Raw genomic sequence first — 24,366 nt, 5'->3', positions numbered from 1 at the left:
AATAATGTGCATTGAAAATAATGATAGTCTACCAATGTAACTTTTAGAACGGCATTATATTTGGGGAAAAAAAGTTAATGATACAAGCATAGCATCCTCTCAAAGTGCTCTCAAACTGATGCTCCCACTGTTCTTCCAACCTTCTGTAAGAAATTACAAGAAAGTGACCAATGTTTGTATGTCATGGAACAGAATTTTTTGCACTGCATATTAAACTAGATCTTGCCGCATGATACATCATGTCAAGCAATAATCTGAAATACTGACAGTACAGCTCATTTTAATGGGAGACCCCACTTAGAACATAGAACAGTACAGCACAGAACAGGCCCTTCGGCCCACGATGTTGTGCCAAGCTTTATCTGAAACCAAGATCAAGCTATCCCACTCCCTATCATCCTGGTGTGCTCCATGTGCCTATCCAATAACCGCTTAAATGTTCCTAAAGTGTCTGACTCCACTATCACTGCAGGCAGTCCATTCCACACCCCAACCACTCTCTGCGTAAAGAACCTACCTCTGATATTCTTCCTATATCTTCCACCACGAACCCTATAGTTATGCCCCCTTGTAATAGCTCCATCCACCCGAGGAAATAGTCTTTGAATGTTCACTCTATCTATCCCCTCCATCATTTTATAAACCCCTATTAAGTCTCCCCTCAGCCTCCTCTGCTCCCTCAACCTTTCCTCATAAGACCTACCCTCCAAACCAGACAGCATCCTGGTAAATCTCCTCTGCACTCTTTCCAGCGCTTCCACATCCTTCTTATAGTGAGGTGACCAGGACTGCACACAATATTCCAAATGTGGTCTCACCAAGGTCCTGTACAGTTGCAGCATAACCCCACAGCTCTTAAACTTCAACCCCCTGTTAATAAAAGCTAACACACTATAGGCCTTCTTCACAGCTCTATCCACTTGAGTGGCAACCTTTAGAGATCTGTGGATATGGACCCCAAGATCTCTCTGTTCCTCCACAGTCTTCAGAACCCTACCTTTGACCCTGTAATCCACATTTAAATTAGACCTACCAAAATGAATCACCTCATATTTATCAGGGTTAAACTCCATTTGCCATTTTTCAGCCCAGCTTTGCATCCTATCTATGTCTCTTTGCAGCCTACAACAGCCCTCCACCTCATCCACTACTCCACCAATCTTGGTGTCATCAGCAAATTTACTGATCCACCCTTCAGCCCCCTCCTCTAAGTCATTAATAAAAATCACACAGATCCCTGTGGCACTCCGCTAGCAACCTGCCTCCAGTCCGAAAATTTTCCATCCACCACCACCCTCTGTCTTCGGTCAGATATGATGTGGAGATGCCGGCGTTGGACTGGGGTAAACACAGCAAGAAGTTTAACAACACCAGGTTAAAGTCCAACAGGTTTATTTGGTAGCAAAAGTGTGGCTTTTGCTACCAAATAAACCTGTTGGACTTTAACCTGGTGTTGTTAAATTTCTTACTTCGGTCAGATAGCCAGTTACCTATCCAATCGGCCAACTTTCCCTCTATCCCACACCTCCTTACTTTCATCATAAGCCGACCATGGGGGAACTTATCAAACGCCTTACTAAAATTCATGTATATGACATCAACTGCCCTACCTTCATCAACACACTTAGTTACCTCCTCAAAAAATTCAATCAAATTTGTGAGGCACGACTTGCCCTTCACGAATCCGAGCTGACTATCCCAGATTAATCCGCATCTTTCTAAATGGTCGTAAATCCCATCCCTAAGGACCTTTTCCATCAATTTACCAACCACCGAAGTAAGACTAACCGGTCTATAATTACCAGGGTCATTTCTATTCCCTTTCTTAAACAGAGGAACAACATTCGCCATTCTCCAGTCCTCTGGCACCATCCTCGTGGACAGCGAGGACCCAAAGATCAAAGCCAAAGGCTCTGCAATCTCATCCCTTGCCTCCCAAAGAATCCTAGGATATATTTCATCAGGCCCAGGGGACTTATCGACCTTCAGTTTATTCAAAACTGCCAGGACATACTCCCTCCGAACATCTATTTCCTCCAGCCTATTAGCCTGTAACACCTTCTCTTCCTCAAAAACATGGCCCCTCTCCTTGGTGAACACTGAAGAAAAGTATTCATTCATCACCTCGCCTATCTCTACTGACTCCATACACAAGTTCCCACTATTGTCCTTGACCGGTCCTAACCTCACCCTGGTCATTCTTTTATTCCTCACATAAGAGTAAAAAGCCTTGGGGAAAACTTCTGGCCTCTTACATGGCTGGGATTCTCTGCTCCCACTGCACTGAATGGAGTTTTGGCTGAGCCCCGAATTCTCCATTCTTCGCAGCGGGGCAAATAAAGAACAAAGAACAGTACAGCACAGGAAACAGGCCCTTCGGCCCTCCAAGCCTGTGCCACTCCTTGGTCCAACTAGACCAATCGTTTGTATCCCTCCATTCCCAGGCTGCTCATGTGACTATCCAGTTAAGTCTTAAACGATGTCAGCGTGCCTGCCTCCACCACCCTACTTGGCAGCGCATTCCAGGCCCCCACCACCCTCTGTGTAAAAAACGTCCCTCTAATATCTGAGTTATACTTCGCCCCTCTCACCTTGAGCCCGTGACCCCTCGTGATCGTCACCTCCGACCTGGGAAAAAGCTTCCCACTGTTCACCCTATCTATACCCTTCATAATCTTGTATACCTCTATTAGATCTCCCCTCATTCTCCGTCTTTCCAAGGAGAACAACCCCAGTCTACCCAATCTCTCCTCATAGCTAAGACCCTCCATACCAGGCAACATCCTGGTAAACCTTCTCTGCACTCTCTCCAATGCCTCCACGTCCTTCTGGTAGTGCGGCGACCAGAACTGGACGCAGTACTCCAAATGTGGCCTAACCAGCGTTCTATACAGCTGCATCATCAGACTCCAGCTTTTATACTCTATACCCCGTCCTATAAAGGCAAGCATACCATATGCTTTCTTCACCACCTTCTCCACCTGTGTTGCCACCTTCAAGGATTTGTGGACTTGCACACCTAGGTCCCTCTGTGTTTCTATACTCCTGATGACTCTGCCATTTATTGTATAACTCCTCCCTACATTATTTCTTCCAAAATGCATCACTTCGCATTTATCCGGATTAAACTCCATCTGCCACCTCTCCGCCCAATTTTCCAGCCTATCTATATCCTGCTGTATTGCCCGATAATGCTCTTCGCTATCCGCAATTCCAGCCATCTTCGTGTCATCCGCAAACTTGCTGATTACACCAGTTACACCTTCTTCCAAATCATTTATATATATCACAAATAGCAGAGGTCCCAGTACAGAGCCCTGCGGAACACCACTGGTCACAGACCTCCAGCCGGAAAAAGACCCTTCGACCACTACCCTCTGTCTCCTATGGCCAAGCCAGTTCTCCACCCATCTAGCCACTTCTCCTTGTATCCCATGAGCCTTAACCTTCTTAACCAACCTGCCATGTGGGACTTTGTCAAATGCCTTACTGAAATCCATATAGACGACATCCACGGCCCTTCCTTCATCAACCGTTTTTGTCACTTCCTCAAAAAACTCCACCAAATTTGTAAGGCACGACCTCCCTCTTACAAAACCATGCTGTCTGTCACTAATGAGATTGTTCCGTTCTAAATGCACATACATCCTGTCTCTAAGAATCCTCTCCAACAACTTCCCTACCACGGACGTCAAGCTCACCGGCCTATAATTTCCTGGGTTATCCCTGCTACCCTTCTTAAACAACGGGACCACATTCGCTATCCTCCAATCCTCAGGGACTAGCAAATAGTCCCAACAAGGGAATTGAAGTAGAATAAAATTGAAGTCTCGGAAAATATTGCACCAACGTACCCATTGTATTCATGGCCCTTATACTTACTTACATAAATCTGCATCCTGAACCTAAGAAATATTAAAAATGTTATTGCTTAGAATATATCTTAAATTTCAGTATTGCTAACAATTATTACCATGCAAATTGAGGGAAATTAAAATGTCACCCTATTACTACCTTTCTTTTATCCTTGCCCCACCTATCCCTTGCTCAAAACCTACTACATTTCTAATTCTTCCCCAGTTATGTCAGATCATCAACCTTAAGCATTAACTGCTTCTCTTTCTCCAGAAGCTGCCTTACCTGCTGAGTATTTCCAGTATTTTCTGTTTTTATTTCAGATTTCCAGCATCCATAGTATTCTGCTTTTCACACAAAGCAGATTATATAAAGGGGTGGGATTTTCTGATGTCATTTGCCCCGCTGCGAAGAATGGAGAATTCGGGGCTCAGCCAAAACTCCATTCAGTGCAGTGGGAGCAGAGAATCCCAGCCATGTAAGAGGCCAGAAGTTTCCGGCAAAAGTTCTTCAGCCCAGATACATGCTGCTCAGCCCAACCAGTCCATTCAATGTTTATGCTCCACTTGTGTCTCCTCCTGTTTTTCCTCATCTAGTTATTTGCATAACCCTCTAGTCCCTTCATCCTCAAACTCAAATGCTTGTCTAGTCTCCTCTTAAAGCGCATCTGTATTATTCGCTTCAACTATTCCTTTGTGGTAGCGAGTTTCACATTCTCACCACTGGATAAAGATGGTTCTTCTAAATTGTGTACAGGATTCTTGGTGACCATCTTATGTTGATGAGTCCCAGTTTTGTTCTTTCACATATATGGGAGCACTGATGTGCTCTGTCCACTCTAACAAAACCTTTCATTAAAGAACCCTTCAGCCTTCTTTTCAAGAGAGATTCCCAGCTTGCTCATCCTCTCCTGAAAAAATATGCCACTACATTTCTGGTATCCACCTTGTAAATCTTTTTACTTGCATCCTCTCCTATGCCTATTTCTTTTTAAATAAACTGATTACCATAACTACTCAGTATTCCAGGTGTGGTCTGACCAAGGTTTGATACAAGTTTAGATTAGCATCTTTACTTTCCAATTCTATTCCTCTAAAAAAATATATATTTTTTAACTTTCTCATGGCCTTATTAATCAATGTCATTACTTTGAGTGATTCATGTATTATTCTCAGAAACCTTTGCTCTACCAACATATTTTGATTCCTCTTTTCTAAGTAATTTGAGCTTCTCATTGATCTTGTAATATCTTACATTTACTTAAACTTTGGCCAATTATATGCCCATTTTGAAAGTTAATTTATTACTTCTTGGAATTTGTTGCAGTCCTTATCAGTATCAATTATCTCCCTTAATACGGTATCATTTGAAAATTTAGAAATGGTGTTTTTGATTCCAAAGTCTAAAGTGTTAATGTAAGTTGTGAACAAGTGGTTCCAGCACTGATTCTTGCAGAACACCACTTCCCACCTTCTGCCTAATGAAATTACTAGCCTTTAGCCCTCACTCTGCTTTCTAATTTGAAGCCAAAAAAATTGTTTTGGATAAGTTTACTGCTTTGTCAGTTATTCCTTTTAAAGATTGGATTTCAATCTTTCAATACTGAAGTTAAAGAACAATTATTCATTATCTCACTACATTAATCCTTTCCCCTTGAGCAATAGAAAGAAGTTCTAGCCATAACGCTTTAAAGAACCATTTGTCACACTATAAACCTACAAGTAATGACTGTGATGATTTGAAATATGAACAGCATCAGAGATTAGCCAAAGTTGTTGCCATCAGACCTTTCCAGTGAGTTCCCAGTCAGTTGTGCAGTGGAGGGAGACAGAGAAGGAAGTTGGCTAAAATCAGATGGTAAGCCATCCAGCATCACTGCACTCATTGCAGTAAAATAAGGTAAAGAGAAGCAAAAAGGTGACCATCCCAACCTATTTATCAGGGAGAACAAGAAACTAACAAAGGGAAATAAATGGTACTAGTTATAAGCGTGCAGAATTTTAACATTGGCAGCTCAGTGAAAATTATAACAATGCCATTTTTGTTCCAAATGTAATTATGAAGACTGCTTTATCCTAAACTAAGCTGGCATTGTGATGCAATACTGGATTTGCTGTCTTACCCCATTACTTAAAAGGGTTTGTATGTGATTTAAGTATCTGTAAGGCTAAGCCTGCAGTGCGGTCTCATTTATCAGATTAGTTCTCAATACTTGACTGAAAGCATTGTTCCCATGTTTGGAAATCTGGGAAGTTATATTGCTAAAAAGGGATTATCAAAAACATTTTATTTACTTTATGCTAGGTAGCTCTAAGCCACTGGAAATAAATTAGAAAGTGGACTGGTCAAGATACAGCACCAGCATGCAGTTTGTATCAAAGGGAAGCCTGTGATTTTGAAATTAATGTAATAATCAATTTAAAAATAAACTTGTGCAAAAATTCTCTCAATTGTCCCACATTATTCCAAAGGGTGACAGAGTTGGAAGACATGCAGGTACATTACTGCTAGCTCCCTGTCAACCAAGCCCCTTATTTTGCCAATGTGTTCCTTGTGCACTAATGGATGGTGAGCAAAATACTTTGCAATCGCCTGTCTGGGGATATGAGGGGAGAAGGGAGTAGAGTTGGCCTTTGATTTCTCTCCTTCGATGCAGATATGTAGCCTTATCTTACTATTTCCCTGCCTTGGAATGATGGAGACTCTCAGTTTGGGGAATCTTGAACACAATTTCTAAAGCAATCAATGAAACCAACCATTAATCTTGAAGAAAACTGCACATAATCACCTTGTGATACCAGTGATGTGGCTTCTCTCTTAGAATATCATGGCGTGCAGTAGTAGTAATGTCAACAAGCAGGTATGCAACCAGATTGAAGTATTTGGACTTTGAAGCTAAAACAACTTTTTAAAATATTTCTATTATGGAGAAATTTGATATTCTGTAAATTTAAAAGTAACTTTTCAAAACCAATGACTTTAGCAGTAATTATGAAGTGTGCCATTAAAAACACAATTCTACTTTATATGCATCTTTTTCAAGACCTGTACAGCAAAATGAACAGCAATTATAAGATTACTCATTGATTTCAGATCTGAGGGCACCTCAAAAGCACACCCTCTGGAAAAAAGGCTGATATCACAGACAATAATTTTTATTTCTCCATTATTCTGAGCAAGTTGAGACTCCAAAAGTTGCTGTCAGTTTCAGTGGAGTAATGATGGTGAATGCTGACAGTCACCATTATAATCACAGCAAAATCCAGGATATTTTCTAATAGATACCCATTAATCAGCTACAGAAAAAAAATATTGTTTGGGATCATTTTCACTAGGGTTATTAGTAAAGAGATACTGAAACAAAGCATTAACGAATTTGGAAAGAAGTTACATCACTCATGTCTACAATACATAAACCAAGGAAGTGGACAGAGTACAAGTCTTTGCCTTTAGGGCAACGGAAGAGAAAATGAAAAGGTTTTAAAAAACATATTAAAAACTGTGAATTCATGAATATTGTACTTGTTAACAAGATTTTCACTTATAGCCCATATAATTAATATTGATAAAGGTCTTCTCTGACATGCCACATGGAGAAGTGATAAAGCAAACCTGATTCCATTATTGATAAACTCATGAGTGACAGTTCTAAAGCGATAAGTTACATAACTATATAGTGTTAAACTAATTCTAGAGAAAATTATGTTCAAACATAATACTTCAAGCCAAGGGTGCAGAAATCAGGACTCATGACTGACTAAATAAAGCAACGAATATATTAAAGAACAAATTTATTTCTCATGCTATACTTACATCTACACTGCTGTACAGATTAACTGAAATCACTACTTAACCTAGTTTAAGAAATACCTAGAATATTCTAATAGTTTGTTTGGGTAGAACTTACTTTCTCTGCCACTATGAACTTGTCTTCTTCTTTCACTGTCTCATCTGAAGAATTCTACGTGAAGGGTCAGAAAACAGTGGTAAAAGAAAGAAGTACCTGTCCTGCCAGACAGGAAATTTATTTTTACTTTCTTCTACTAAATTGTACCTGTCTCATTTCAAAATATCTAAATATATGGTTGAACTAATAACACCAAACTTTATTAACAGATGTTCTCCCACTGTGTATTACATTTTGTAAGAGTTTTAACAACACCAGGTTACCCCAGCCCAACGCCGGCATCTCCACATTATTACATTTTGTCTCAGTGTGATAACATCAGGACTGGAACTATTTCTCCCTCTCAAGAGGAGTCATAAAATGGACCTATTCTGGTGCTTGGCAGTAATAGTACAAAACTAACATCGGATGGAAATGCACATGGGGAAAACACAATTTAGAATCATATTTTTTCATCAAGTTTGTATTTGTCCTTGAAGATAATTTTGTATATTCTAGACTTAAACATTTTGTTCTGTGGGAGAAAAGACTTGTTTTTTTTAAAAAATTATCTTTTCAACAGTGCCCCTCTGTCCAGAATAACTGCATAACATTAAGATAGATTGTGAGTGGTAAATTGATATTAAACCGCTTCGGGCTGCAACATAGAGCATCGGCGGAATTAGCCACAATTTGCTAAAAGAAATACTGTTGTGACTGTATTCCACATTCTTCCATATAGCACAGTTAGAGACTTGGGAAGAATTAAACCAATCACTTTCTCACACTTTGTAGCAAATGATTACAAAGCTTCAGTGAGCATGCTCTGAAATAAGTCAGCTCCTACCCTCAACGCAGAAATCCTGTTCACTGCTGCAGTATGAAGAGGGCAAACATAACAAAACAGAAAATAATAGACCACCAAAATTCTTCCACTTAATTTTCCTCAATAACTCAAATGTATTCTTTGGTCATAACTTTGGCCAGAACTATTTATGATTAAATCATGCCACTTGGATTAACTGAAATTATTTTTGCATATGAAATATTGTCAAGATTACTAATTTAAGTCAAACTGGAACAAACATGAAAGGAAGGAGATACCAAAAACTTTGAAAGCAAGTTAACTATAACTTATCATCTTCTCCTACATCTCTCTGAACTCAGAAGGTCACGGGAAAAAGGATGATGTGATGATTTTGACTCAGAAGCAGTAATAGTAAGGAAAAATTTTAAAATACTTGGGAAATCTATAATTGCTTTTAAGAATGCTTAAAGAGAACTTTTTAAAAGTTTGCATTAATTGTAAAGAGATCAATTGCGATTTTTTTGGATAATAAGAAACACTGGTTCATGTGAACTCTTGACCCTCGATCCGGAAGCAGTACCAACAGGGAGGAGGAGGTTAAGATGCTAAGTCAGAGATAAGGGGAGCTGGGAGTCAGAGGGTGATTAGCACACAGATGCAGAAAAAGAGAAAGCAGACTGAGATGGAATGAGGAACAAAATTTGTGTGAGAAGCCAGCAAAGCTGTCTATGAAAAGATCAGTAAAAGAAAAAAAGGGAGTGAATTTTAAAAGCAGTGCAAATAGCTCAGGTGCGCAAAAAAGTTAAGTTTGTATCAGAGGCACAGATGGGGAACTGGGTATTGTTGGTTGGTGAGTCGAAAAGGAACTCTGGAAAGCCACACCATCTAGAATAACGTGATGCGAGAAGGGGAGTTTTCATCAACATGCACCTCGTCAGTACCAACCGTATCCGGGGACCATGGATGGAATAAGCCTGCTGATGCAAATGACCCAAGGGCAAAATCCATGGAACGTGAAAAGTGAGAGATCCTATGTATCAGAGGCAGAGTTGGAAAGACTAAGAGATTGCACATGGTGCCACATTTGTGCAGGGAGTAATGCAAATCGTTGTAATATGTGCTGTGTGTGATATTCCCATGTGTAATTTATAGTTTATACTGATTGTAATTTGGTTGTTAATTAATGTTCCAAGTTACATTCATGTTGAATATTATGAAAAGTGAAATCTTGTTGGCAATTTCTTCAGTTGGGGGTCATTCAGTAAATTTGGTTCTTTTGGTTTACAGTTTCCCCATGGAGATCGTAACAATTATGCTTTGTTTGGCTATGAGAACCAACAGTTTAACAATTGATCCTGGGACTCATTTCTCACAATATAGTCACAATTCATCAAAAGAATTGTACCATACAAATCATTAAAAGGGGGTCTAATACAATAAGCATGGAAACAACAAGAACGCAAGTTCACCGGACCAAATGGGATTACACTAATTTTATAAAATCAGAGACAGGATTGTTAAGATGGATTCAGAACTCCACAGACAGGAAGCAGAACGAGTTCACAATTCAAGATTAAGGACTAGTAAAAAGCAATCAATCTTCCTTTTTCTTTACACATCATGAGTAATCCATACTATAGCTGAGGAAGTGCTCCTTTCAGAGCTGAGAATTACAAAACCAGTACTGACTCCAGAGTCTGACCTACCAAACCCAAATTCTTCCTGAGCACAAACATTCTGGCAGTAAAAGATCATGCAGGTGAGAAGGTTAGCTTTGAAAATATTAGCCTTGTTTTTTTTAAAAAGTGGCTTTTGTTCTAATGGAATTTCCTTAGATGATAGAATACTCTAGAATTCAAGAAGCTTTCAGGCCAAAATTAAGTAGAAAATAAATAGTTTAGTCTTCTACAAAAGAAAATCCCATATGTTGTGCTATTGGTTTTATTGATATAAATAATCCCAGCTTTGTTCTTGGGTAGATGCTGGTATGCAGCCAGGGAATGTGGATGCCACAATAAAATCAGAAAATGCTGCAAAAACTCAGGTCTGGTAGCATCTGTGGAGAGAGAAACAGTTAATGCTTCAAGTCTGCTTGATTTCTTCAGAACTGAAGAGGGGATCAGAAATGTGATGCATTATATAGCTGGAAGGGGAGTTGGGAAGGTGAAGCAGAATATTAGTCAAGGATAGGTGGGAATTCAGGAGAAATTGACAAAGATGTCATGGGCACAGCAGTTGTGGGAGTGGGCGGGGGGGTGTTCAGGGTTGGTGCGGGTGGGGTTAAGGTAGAACAGTTCAGGAGCACAAATAGGAAAAGAAGAGTGGCACTCCTGTCACCCTCTATCCGTGGGCTTGTGGTCTCAGCAATCAAAGAATGTCCCTTTCTCCCATTGCCAATTTTAAAAAAAGTATTGTGTTTTGTCAAAAGGTTTGACATGTTGCCAAGGAGCTTTAACTGATAGGAAATGATTCCTCTTGTTTCTTGCGTCCCCTGTTGCACCCCCAATTTCCCCTCCACATTCCTTGCGATACACTGACATCTTTGTCACTCTCCTGAGTTCCTACCTATACCTGACTGTCTATCCTGCTCCAGCCTCCTTCAGCTATATAATCTCCACCTTCTTCAGCTCTGAGGTACTGTCATACGGACTCAAAATTTTAACTCTTTCTCTCTCCATAGATGCTGCCAGACCTACTAAGTTTTTCCAGCTTTTTCGGTTTTTATTTCCGATTTCTAGCATCTGCGATATTTTGCTTTGATTCACGTGGATGTTACAGTCGATCTCATTGCAGCCTAAGCTGCAAAATGAAATAGGTGCAAAGAAACCCAATATGGACACCAAGAAATGGGTTAACTTGATGTGATGTGACGGGTTAGCTTAGTTGAACAGCTCACCAGGATTCAGTCTCCAGGTTCACGCAAAAATGAAAAACTATTTTGAATCAGAGGAAGATGGAGTGTTTTGAGATGAATTATTTTTGTTGCTTTAACAGATGTGATAGGATATATGGCCTCCTCCTAACATTCTAAATGATAAAATTCCCCATTCTCCTCATCAAGGCCAATGGTAATAGCAAAATTAATTCACACCCGGTGCTTCCTTGTTCGTTGAGGTATTTCACAGCAAATAGAACTTTAGTACCATCTAAGCATCCTGCAATCCATGCTTGCACAGCTTGAAAATTGTAGCTTTTATACGAGATCGTGCATGCAAAGTAACATGCCCAGACAGCAAAACATTCAAAAGTGGCTCTGCAGGTTTTCAGGGGCAGGGGCAATGGACATGGGTAGACAGCGTTCTGTGGGAAACAGGACTAGACATATCATTGTAAGACAGAGCTTACACTCAATCTTTCTTGAGCAAAAAGGCATGCTTAGGACATCATTGCAGCAAAAAATTCAGAGGTTGCACAAAGACAAGGCGGCCAGTTCAAAGGCTTTATAATGAGTTTTCATTCAAAGCCTGCATGAAATTCTAATATTCCTGCACCTTAAAAAGGTGACTCACTGGAACTGTTATCATGAGAAACTCTGCTGTCCCAGGTGAGTAAATATTAACCACCAACACAAAACTTGCTTGTTTGTCATGTAAGCTTGAATTGACAAAGTTCTTGAGCTGGATGAAGACAGAGACAGCCTGGCATTACTGAAACATTTAATGAAAAAGCCGAGGTGAACGGAGTGAAATGGAAAAATTAAACATTGGCAAAGTCAGCTGCTCAACTTGAAACAAAAAAGTTCCAGTGGCTATCTTTGTTCACTGTTTGAAAATAAGCTTGATTAAAGTAGATTGCTGCAATGTCATGAACGTAAATGCCAAATAACAATAATCCAACAGTAATACTTAACATTTATTTGGCAACTTATAAAAATGTCCAAAAGAGGCATAATCAGTCAATACAAGTTAAGGACAGACCTTTTAGGATGTGATCAAAACCTTGGTCAGAGGTATGTTTTATGAATAAATAGCAAGAGATGGAGGAATTTAAGGAAATAATTCAGAGGCTAGGGTGCAGGAGACTGAAGGTAATGGCTGCCATTATAGGGAAAAGATAGGGTATGATGCTTAAGAAGCTAGAGTGATAGAAAGGGTTGGTAGTGGAAGAAAATGCTTCAGTTATAGGGAGGTTTCATACATAAGGAGAGGAAGAAAGCAAAGAAAGGATTAAAACATTAAGGATGATAATTTTATATAAAAGACATCGGGGCTCTAAAACTCCTTGCTGTGTTAGGAAAACAAAGGTAGATTAAGGGATTTATATTGGTAAACATTAAAATAAGGTATAACTTTAAGTGAGTTTAATTTAGTGGTTCTGTGCCTGCAAGGGTAAAACTTATGGTTAGCTTCATGTTGCACCAAGGTGTTTGAGTGTGGGGGCTAGTCAGTTTCAGTTGTGATTCTATTGTGCTTAGAAAGAGTTATGGCATAAACAGCTTATTTTTTATATACTTTGTAAATTCTTGTTAGTGTTAAAATCTGTGTGTATTTGTTAAAATAGGGGTGAAATAAAGTATTGTATCATAATCCAATTTTTACTAAGTTTTTTTTCTTGTTGTTAATAATGATTAGCAGTCCTGTGACTGCTCCTCCATGTTTTGTTTTAAAAAAAGTTAATGTTACAATCTTTTGAGCCAAGGTTTCATCCCTGGACTTTCCCATCCAGTTATATCAACTGGAATCATAACAGTTAATCAGCAATGGATGAAAGACGAATGGGACTTGGTGCAAGATGGGATACAGGTGGAGTTTGGACTTGAAGTTCACAGAGGATAGAGGCTGACCAGCAAAGCATTGAAGAGGTCAAGTCTGCAGGTTGCAACACACTAATTTCAGCAACAAATATCAAGTGTACCGTGATGGCCATGTTGAATTAAGAGACCATGGGAGCAGAGAAGCCACAGGAAATGGTACGGTTGTGGTTGAGATCGTGATTATGTGTAGGAGATTTAAATGGAGGAAGAGATTAAAGTACGACAGGTAATCAATAAATTCAGAAGAGGATTCTGCTCAGGGACACAGAGGTAAAGACTGAAATAATTAATGATGGTTCTGAGCAAAGGTTGTAAGAAAAGGACTAGGATAACAGTGAAAAACTTGGGGTGGGACTGGAAGGATTTTAAAAGAAGGGCAAGAAAAATAAAGTGAGATGTTCAAAGGAGGAGACATTACTAGTGGAGAAGCTAAGATGTAATGTGATGATAAACCTACATCAATCAGCATGGCAACTTAGGCAAGTAGAACATGGAAATTAGGATCTGGCAGGAGGCTTCAATAAAGGATCTCTTGAATACCAAACAAATAAACGAACTAAAATTAACTTAGGGGAATAGCATGAGTCAAGTTTCATTCAAAGCCGAGATATTCCATCATCTGCTAAGTGCTAAAAGCAGAAGAGCCATGGTGAATTGGGGAGTTGATGTATCTAGGTGGAGAGAATAAAACTGATGGCACGTCTAGGCATCAAGGGAAGCAAACAGGAGAAAATAGCTTAAAATATGCGAGAAAAAAGGGAGACTAAAGTTATAATTCAGGCCTGGGCCGGTCAGTTAAAATACATTGAGGATTTAGGTTACACCGGTTTACATATCCCGATGACAAACACAGGACCTTCCCTGTTACTCTGGGTGCCAGGCATTGAATGGGTGAAAAAGTATTAACAATTAAGGAACCAAGATGGTAAAAATGTAAAATCTGGTACAAATGTCTAATTAACCAACTGTCAGCTCACAGCGACAAACTCCACTAAGCACAAAAGCATTTCACAATGCAAAACCCACAAAATCATAGAACTTAAGTGAACGTTCCTCTGTGGATTTAGTGGATAAAAGACACTGATCCATGTTCACTGGGAAAAATAAAGGCACATAATAGTTGTTTAACTATCCCTCAATCTCTACAAATTCTGAGTTAAAGCACCGAATCATACAGATCAGAAACAACTCCACTGATCCCAGAATTCCAAACAAGATAAAAGTGGAAGACACTACAACTGGTTTTAGTAATTCTGATTTACAGAAGTGAAAAAAAAAAGTCATGGTTTCTACAACTGATCACTAACATATCACCTCTGCCGGAAGCTACACAGATTGGCTCAAGGTAGAATTGCTTAACTGTGCTACCAATTACAGTTAAGTTGCCTGCTGCCACTCACTATCTAGGATCACACTTGGATGATATACTATGTTCCAACATAAATACTTTCTTCACAAGTGAAGAACAGAAATAGGAGGGAAGGAAAATGTTCACATATAAGGAACAATGCAAACTACCAGTACATGTATCCTTGCCTCAGTAAGTTATGCAGAACCAAAACAAAAATTGCCTTCTCCTCCATAAGAATCTGGGGTATCTATCTCCATAGTGGCCACAACATGGAATTGAAAATGCCATAATATTTGACAGGAATCAGGAGACCAAATACTAAATCCAATCTGTTTTCCTCTCCCCAAGGGGCAAGTAACATCTTTGCCCCAATCTGGTATTGAAAAATCTGATCAGCGCAGGCTCGATATTCTTATGCACTCTAACTGTTAAACCAGAGAGAAAGTGAGAACTAAAATAATCAAAGGTGTTGCAGTCAAACTGCCTTCAAAAAGTTTGGCTTCCTCTTTTGTACGAGATATTTATTTTCCAAGTGCACCCTGGACCTGAACATTGCTCTCATATCCATCTCTATCTACCTCTCCATCATCTCTAGCCTCAAACCAAACCTGGTTACTCAATAATTAAATTAATGACTTACAGAGCCTGCACTTAGTGGCTGTGTCAAAAGATACAAAATATTGAGCTCCTAGGCATTATTGACATTAATTTATATTGAATCTCTAGTGCCTATATCAACACACCTTACATTAGAATGACTGAAGTTGCAAACTGCTACGAATACCACCTGTTCCTCTTCATCCCACATACACACAAATGTTAGAAAACAAGTTAATGTTTACATTGTTGATCAGTAGGAAAACTGCTTTTCTAGCACTGAGCTTCTCCAAGATGACCAAATTTTATTCCTTCTCATATATGTGCGGTCCTTATGAAATTGTTTTTTTTGTGTACCATGTTCAAGAGCACTGAAGTGCTTTTGTTTACAAACTAGGAGTAAATGGCTGTATAAATGGCTTAGTAATGAGTATTTCATTTCTAGGTATCTGTTTCTGCCTCCAATGAGAAATGAAACCATAAACTTCCATGAAAATTGCAGAACAGGTATGAAATAAGTTTGAGCTCAGGAAAGATTGGCTGTTTATTTAGTTCCCAGCAGAAGCTGCAGAATTCTAAACTTGGTGTAAATGAAATAGACTTTTTTTATTTAAAAGGAATACTGCTAGAGCAGGCAGTGTACGTGTTCAACAGAAAGATTTTTCTTTCCAAACAAGAAAGACAAAAGAAAATTATACAAAACAGATCAAAAGCTAAAAGCCTTACCTTTGGTATTCCTTGCAAAATGCAAGTGAAAATGTAGAACAAAATTGCTGCCTTGATGTGTGCAAATAATTCTTACTACAAACCAATTTACATTTTTCCTGTCTAAATTTTACTTAGTGAACATACTGCAAATATTTCCAGAAAGGTTTCCCAAGGGGCTTTATCTGGTGCAAGTAATACAAATGGATTACTTACTTAGGGATCTAATTGGGCTGAATTACTCTCAAGTACAATAATGAATAGTTCATAATTTCTCCCAACCAGTTTGCATAAATTACATACTGTTATCTTACATAAAGACAACTGCTAATTGCTGCACATTAATTGCACTTTTATGGCACAAATCAATGAAATAATTTCCAACACTGCGAAATCAGAGAATCCTGCAGTGCAGAAGGAGGCCACTCGACACAAAGTCTGCACAGACCACAATCCCACCCAGGCCCTATCCCCATAACCCCACGTATTTACCCCAGCTAGTCCCCCCTAACACTAAGAGGTAACTTAGCATGGCCAATCAACCTAACCCGCACATCTTTAGACTGTGGGAGGAAACACACGCAGACGTGGGGAGAATGTGCAAGCCGGGAATCGAACCCAGGTCCCTCGTACTGTGAGGCAGCAGTGCTAACCACTGTGCCCCCGTGCCGTCCACAAATCATGATTGATTAATTAACCAAGAGCTGAATCAAGGTGTGCAAATCACCAATTGTCTTGAAAAGATATCAGCTGACATGACAATACCAAGATAGTAAAACATCGAAAGGGAGTGACATCAATTACCTTTTTGAAGACCCTTCCACTTGGCTGAATTTCATCTTCCTCACTAAGAATTTCACGTGTTCCCAAGCAGTTCTTATGTCTAAAGCCATCAGTGGCATATTGAAATATTTTATCCAGGGTGTCGGCACCAGGATACAGACTTGCTAATAGACGATCCAAACTTTCCACACATCTGTATGGGCCAGCAGGATGGTTACCAACTGATTTTGCTCTCGTGTTAGGTTTACGCCGTGAACCCACAAAGAGCTGTAATGGCAGAGTAAATAAGAGATTGCAAACCATGATCATACATTGCAAAAATAATGAAAAGACAGGGCTAACTCCCTTCTTCAATTTCATTTTGCTTGGAGGCCTTGAAGCTTGCAATCAAAAGTCCAGAATGTCTGTAAGCCTGCGAGGCTATTGAACTAACACCACTCCAGTTTTGTACCTGAGGGTGGAAAGTGAAAGCGGTTAGACATACTTTGGCAAATTACCAATTAATGCAAATGTAATTATTAATTATTATTAATTAATGCAAAATCCTCAGGTTCTCATAAATTTAAGATCATACCAATAACAATTTCCATTTGTATAGCATTTCTAACACAAGAACATCCCAAGGTGGTTCATAGAGTATAAATCAGACAAAAACTTGACCAAAGAAATTGGTTTTCGAGGAAGGTCTTAAAAGGGCAACAGAGTTTCAGGCTCAAGTTCAAGGAGAGTAGAAAATGGGACGTTAGTTTGGACAGAATTGTAATAGTGGAGTCAGGAGGTGATAAAAATGTGGAAACATACTATTTCAGCAGTATATAATTGCGGTATAACCAAGAAACTAGATGAGATATTTTCCAAAATGCACTGTTGGCCAAATTAGCAGGGACATCAAATTTGCTGCATTGATTTTAAATTTAACGTGCAATTTCAGAAAAACAGGGCATAATTTTGCATGTGCCAGGCAGTCACACATCTGACCCGGAAGAGCATAAAATAGCACGAGATGACATCGGGCATACATCCCAACATCACCTGCACTTGTGCAATATTTTGGTCGGCGGGCATAGGCGCAGCTTGACAGCACGCCTGCCAACAACAATGGAGCCAATTGAAGGGATTATCTGCCCTATTGCCTGGAGTATTACATTTCTTGTGGAATTTTTAGGTCATTGCATGGACAGAACAGGCAGGCAGGCAATCCATTTTTCAACTTTTCTCAATCGTGGATGGGAAGACCGTCAGATATGGGGTGCCCTCCCCTCCGGGACTTGGGAAATGGCGAAGACTAAAAATTCTACTCAGAAACTAGAGTAAGTCATTCATGCCCTTTGAGTCTGGTCCAATAAATAATGTAAGAAGTTTAACAACACCAGGTTAAAGTCCAACAGGTTTATTTGGTAGCAAAAGCCACACAAGCTTTCGGAGCTCTTAGCCCCTTCTTCAGGTGAGTGGGAATTCTGTTCACAAACAGAGCTTATAAAGACACAGACTCAAATTACATGAATAATGGTTGGAATGCGAATACTTACAACTAATCAAGTCTTTAAGAAACGAAACAATGTGAGTGGAGAGAGCATCAAGACAGGCTAAAAAGGTGTGTATTGTCTCGGGCATGGTCACGGGCATTCGGCCTCTGATATTCGGGTAAGCGTTCTCCAAGGTGGCCTTTGCGACACACGACAGCGCAGAGTCGCTGAGCAGAAACTGATAGCCAAGTTCCGCACACACGAGGACGGCCTCAACCGGGATATTGGGTTCATGTCACACTATTTGTAACTCCCACAGTTGCCTGGACCTGCAGAGTTTCACTGGCTGTCTTGTCTGGAGACAATACACACCTTTTTAGCCTGTCTTGATGCTCTCTCCACTCACATTGTTTCGTTTCTTAAAGACTTGATTAGTTGTAAGTATTCGCATTCCAACCATTATTCATGTAATTTGAGTCTGTGTCTTTATAAGCTCTGTTTGTGAACAGAATTCCCACTCACCTGAAGAAGGGGCTAAGAGCTCCGAAAGCTTGTGTGGCTTTTGCTACCAAATAAACCTGTTGGACTTTAACCTGGTGTTGTTAAACTTCTTACTGTGTTTACCCCAGTCCAACGCCGGCATCTCCACATCACCAATAAATAATGGCAGATCTGTATCTCAACTCCATTTCCTTGTTTTTGCATGATATTTGTTATCATTGACCCGTAACTTGACCAAGCCCGTACCCACATAAATTCAATGGCTACAAGAGCGGGTCAGAGGCTAGGAATCCTGCAGCAAGTAACTCACCTCAGCCTGTTCACCAAAGACGTGCAGATTGGATTGATTGGCCATGCTAAATTACCCCGGGTGTCCCAAGGTGTGTAGGTTAGGGTTATGGGTTTCGGGCCCTATTGGGATGCTGTGTCAGAAAGTCCATGCAGACTCAACGGTCCGAAAGGCCTCTTTCTGCACTGTAGGGATTCTATGATTCTGTGAACTTCACAAGGCACAAATCAAGAGTGTGATGGAATGGCCTAGCTCAAAGTTGATTGAGTTCTCATTTTTCACTTCCTCTACCAGAGGAAATAGTTTCCCTCTATATACAACATCAAATCCCATTATCATTTTAAACACCTTAATTATACTGCAACCTCCCAAACTCAATGGAATACAAGCCAAGTTTATGCAACTGTCCATTAATTTAACCCTTCTGGTGAATATACATCTCCGGCACAGTCCCTAGTGTCAGGGGGATTAGCAGGGTAAGTGTGTGGGGGATTAACAGGGTTAATGTGGGGTTACGGGGATAGGTTAAATTAATGGACAGTTGCATAAACTTGGCTTGTATTCCATTGAGGTTGGGAGGTTGCAGTATAATTGAGGTGTTTGAAATGATAATGTGGGATTACGGGGATAGGGCCTGGGTGGGATTGTGGTCGGTGCAGACTCGATGGGCCGAATGGCCTCCTTCTGTACTGTAGGGATTCCATGATCCTCCAAGGCAAATGCACCTTGCCAAAAGGTTGGTACTAAAATAGAACTGGGTTTGCTGAAGACTTTGTACAACTGAAGCATCATTTCTGCACTTTTTGAATGCAGACACCTTGAGATGAAGATCTACATTCCATTATTCTTTTTGCTTAATCTTTGTACCTGTGCACTAGATTTCCATGAATTGTGTAGATGGGCACTTAAAACCCTTTGATCCTCACTAGCTCCGTGGATAACTTCACACCTCCCCACACTGTACACCATAGCTTTACCTGCTTGCTATTTGTATCCTTTCATAATCTTTCTCACATCAAGACAACTTAATTGTGCCTCTAAACCCAAAGTCATCTGCAAACTTAGATTGCTCTCCGTTCCTCATCTAAACCAATAAAACACAAAAAGAAAATCTGAGACCACAGGACAAATCCTTGGAGAACGCCACTTGCCATACCAAATCAGAGAATGTGCCTTTTAACCCTTCTCTGTTTCATACCTCCCAACCAATTCCTGATACCATGTCACAAGGTTACCTCCAATTCTGCATGCTTTAATTTTTTGCTGATGCTGAATCTTTTCAAATGTCTTTCAGAAGTTCATATAGACAACATCCAAAGGTCACCACTGCCCCCGCCCCACCTTATCCACCATGCTAGTGACCTCCGCAAAAAAAAACTATATTAGACATGATCTTCACAAATCCATACTGATACGTAGTACTCAGTAATCTTGTCACTGGTGATGAATCCTAGTAATATCCCCTCTTGATGTCAAACTGAGAGGTCAGTAGTTACATGCTCCCCACCCCCACCATTAAATAATGAACTAACATTTGCAATTTCCCTATCCAAAGATACTTGTCTTGAATCTTGGAAAATTACAAAACTGGAATGAAATTTCCTCACCCCCATTTATTTTATTACCTTTGGGTGGAATCCATTAGGTTCTGGAGATAGGTCTATTTCAAGTTCAATTAGTTGCTCCATTATCCTTTTTATAAAAAATCTAGTAAATTCACGAAGTTTTTCCCTTTGATTTATTTTGATTACCTTGTACTGTTGGTATTTTGTACCTATCCTTCACGTCAAATTTATTTTGATAAGATTCTTTTGAACTGCCTTGGGATATTTCACTATGTTTAAGGGGCTCCAAAAATTCTTCCTCAAACTTGAAGGACAACCATTATCACTACCATTCCTCAATTTGTTTTCCATGCTCCTTCTTGTGCCTCATTTTTTTTATATCACCTTTGCTGCTTTTTATTGCTCTTCTAGTACCTGGATTTCCACTTGTTCTTGCATTTTTGCAAGCCTTTCTTTTAGCTTGATGCTGTCTTGGACATCATTGATGGAAAAGGTCCTTAGGGATGGGATTTACGACCATTTAGAAAGATGCAGATTAATCCGGGATAGTCAGCACGGATTCGTGAAGGGCAAGTCGTGCCTCACAAATTTGATTGAATTTTTTGAGGAGGTAACTAAGTGTGTTGATGAAGGTAGGGCAGTTGATGTCATATACATGGATTTTAGTAAGGCCTTTGATAAGGTCCCCCATGGTCGGCTTATGATGAAAGTGAGGAGGTGTGGGATAGAGGGAAGGTTGGCCGATTGGATAGGTAACTGGCTGTCTGATCGAAGACAGAGGGGGTGGTGGATGGAAAATTTACGGATTGGAGGCAGGTTGCTAGCGGAGTGCCACAGGGATCAGTGCTTGGTCCTCTGCTCTTTGTGATTTTTATTAATGACTTAGAGGAGGGGGCTGAAGGGTGGATCAGTAAATTTGCTGATGACACCAAGATTGGTGGAGTAGTGGATGAGGTGGAGGGCTGTTGTAGGCTGCAAAGAGACATAGATAGGATGTAAAGCTGGGCTGAAAAATGGCAAATGGAGTTTAACCCTGATAAATGTGAGGTGATTCATTTTGGTAGGACTAATTTAAATGTGGATTACAGGGTCAAAGGTAGGGTTCTGAAGACTGTGGAGGAACAGAGAGATCTTGGGGTCCATATCCACAGATCTCTAAAGGTTGCCACTCAAGTGGATAGAGCTGTGAAGAAGGCCTATAGTGTGTTAGCTTTTATTAACAGGGGGTTGGAGTTTAAGAGCTGTGGGGTTATGCTGCAACTGTACAGGACCTTGGTGAGACCACATTTGGAATATTGTGTGCAGTTCTGGTCACCTCACTATAAGAAGGATGTGGAAGCGCTGGAAAGAGTGCAGAGGAGATTTACCAGGATGCTGCCTGGTTTGGAGGGTAGGTCTTATGAGGAAAGGTTGAGGGAGCTAGGGCTGTTCTCTCTGGAGCGGAGGAGGCTAAGGGGAGACTTAATAGAGGTTTATAAAATGATGAAGGGGATAGATAGAGTGAACGTTCAAAGACTATTTCCTCGGGTGGATGGAGCTATTACAAGGGGGCATAACTATAGGGTTCGTGGTGGGAGATACAGGAAGGATATCAGAGGTAGGTTCTTTATGCCGAGAGTGGTTGGAGTGTGGAATGGACTGCCTGCAGTGATAGTGGAGTCAGACACTTTAGGAACATTTAACATTATTGGATAGGCACATGGAGCACACCAGGAAGATAGGGAGTGGGATAGCTTGATCTTGGTTTCAGATAAAGCGCGGCACATCATCGTGGGCCGAAGGGCCTGTTCTGTGCTGTACTGTTCTATGTTCTATCACTTATTAACCAGAGTTTCTTATCTTACTTAAGTAGAGTCTTTATCTTTTAAAGCTAGGTGCTGCTTTTGTACCATACCAAATAAATAATAGAATACTTTGTCTGTAGATTTACACATCAATGGTTCAGCCCAGTTTACTGCCATCAACTAATCTCTCCTCCTTTCAGTTTGATTAACTTGAATTTAATATCCTCATTTGTGACTCGCCCTTCTCCCTCTCAAAATCAGACACATTACAGTCATTATTTGTAAGGGCCGGGATTCTCCGGTCTCATACACCCCACCACCACTGCCAGTATGAATGAAGAATTTGGCGCTCAGCCAAATCGCCACTTACTTGAGCAGGACTGGAGAATCATAGCCTTGGGCAAGGTCAGAGCATTCTGGCTAAGATGTTTCCTAATTCTTGTAATTCTGGTTTGTTACTCATTACTAAAGTATGGCCTATTAACTCGTCAAATACTGCAAGTACCTCCTGAATTCTTTAAGTTTGCCACAAATGGAATTTTCTACACAATGTGAATTTTCAGAGATGATACTGACTAAACAAAACAAAAAGGAATTAAGGGTCAAAATGGGTAAAAGTGGTAAGAGTACATGAGATATGTAGCGTTACTTGTTGGAAATGTTGTGTGGGGTGTTACAAAAATTAGTGCTCGTTTCTAGAATGTCAACAATGGTTCAGTTGGTTTCATTCTTGCCTCTAAGTCACAAGCTTCCACTCCAAAGCTGGAGTACAAAAATCAAAGCCGACACTATTGCACGACTAAGGAAGTTGTGCACTGCCAGAGGTATCATCTTTTAGATAGAATGTAAAACCAAGACCTCATCCGTCTACTCAGGTGGATGTATGTGATCCTATGACGTTATTTTGAGAGTAGGGAGTTACCTCAGGTGTCCTGGCCAGTATTTATCCTTTGTCAGTAGACAGGGGTACTTAGGATAAAAATAACTTTTAGTTATAAGCTAGAGTCAGGAGAAGCTGGACAGAATAAGGGAGTTGCAGGGAGTAGACTTCTTAGAAGAACAAAAGTCCAGAAACCAGGGAGTTGGGACAAAAATATGTCTCAGAAAGACATTTAAAGGAACAAAGAACAAGAAGTTGAACACAGTCCTGTTTGGTGAAGTTAAAGTACACAGCAGAGAAAGTGCTCAGAGTTAAAGAGACAACTGTAAGAACCAGATTTAAAGTCAGGTAGGTGAGAAGTCAGATGTCAGAGGTAAATCAAAAGTTTGGTGACACTTTAATACAGCATGTGAAGCAGCGTGTCCTGTTGGCATGGCTGGAGACCTGAGAGATTGTTTGGAACCTTGAATGCAGTCAAGGCAGAGGAATACTGCGAGACTGAAATCCTGGAAGTGGATCCTTGGTGAAGGCATCCGAGAGAAAGCATTGTTTGGGAGAAGATTCCAAGGTGAGAGTGGAGTTTGGAAAACACTCATGTTAAGAGTTCCAGTGAGACTAGTTGGCTCACTGTAAAAGTAACTGGGGGTTTTGAGGAGAAATACAGAAGTTGGATTGGGTGGCAGTTGGTTTCAGAGTGAGGTGTGTCAGACCACATTTCTCTATTGGTTTATATGGATCTGTGTACATACTTAGAACATCAGAATACAAGATAAATTGCAATTTGTGAGTCATCCTTATAAAGATGTACATGCTTGTAATGGTGTAGTTGATGTGAAGGAGTAGTGTATTATGATCAATGTTTTTTTGCTTAATAAAAGGATTTATTAATTTGTTAAAAGCTTATTGGCAGTCCTGCGACTCTGTCCATCTACCTCTCTAAATTCACATCTCTAAAATAAAAGCTAAGATCTATCAAGTCGGGATTCCATTCTGGGATCTGACTGTCCAGTAGTAATATTAGCTGTGATAATAACATCCTCAATATCACATTAAGTGATTACACATCAGGTACTTTATGAGCTATAAAGCGCTTTTAAGACATCTGGTGGTCACTATATACATGCAAGTCTTTCCTTCTTTATC

At 40.1% G+C, this 24,366-nt stretch overlaps 1 protein-coding gene across 4 annotated transcripts in view; it reads right to left on the bottom strand.

Annotated features, from left to right (window-relative positions):
* Positions 1-24,366, bottom strand: part of acsl3a (acyl-CoA synthetase long chain family member 3a) — a 116,502-nt gene that overhangs the window by 70,890 nt on the left and 21,246 nt on the right. For 2 of the 4 annotated variants that reach the window (XM_078208848.1, XM_078208855.1), the window contains one exon: positions 16,760-17,189. The exons of 1 other annotated variant lie outside the window; for it this stretch is intronic. In XM_078208848.1, the coding sequence (XP_078064974.1) occupies positions 16,760-17,098 (339 nt within the window). In that variant the 5' untranslated portion in view covers positions 17,099-17,189. Of the gene's footprint in view, positions 1-7,762; positions 7,817-16,759; positions 17,190-24,366 lie in introns of all 4 variants that reach the window. One more of the 4 variants, XM_078208840.1, reaches the window with a different exon arrangement.

This window comes from Mustelus asterias, chromosome 3 (assembly GCF_964213995.1).
Source record: "Mustelus asterias chromosome 3, sMusAst1.hap1.1, whole genome shotgun sequence".
Classification (NCBI taxonomy): Eukaryota; Metazoa; Chordata; class Chondrichthyes; order Carcharhiniformes; family Triakidae; genus Mustelus; species Mustelus asterias.
Note: the sequence above shows the minus strand (reverse complement) of the source record. Positions and strands in the feature narration are given on the sequence as shown.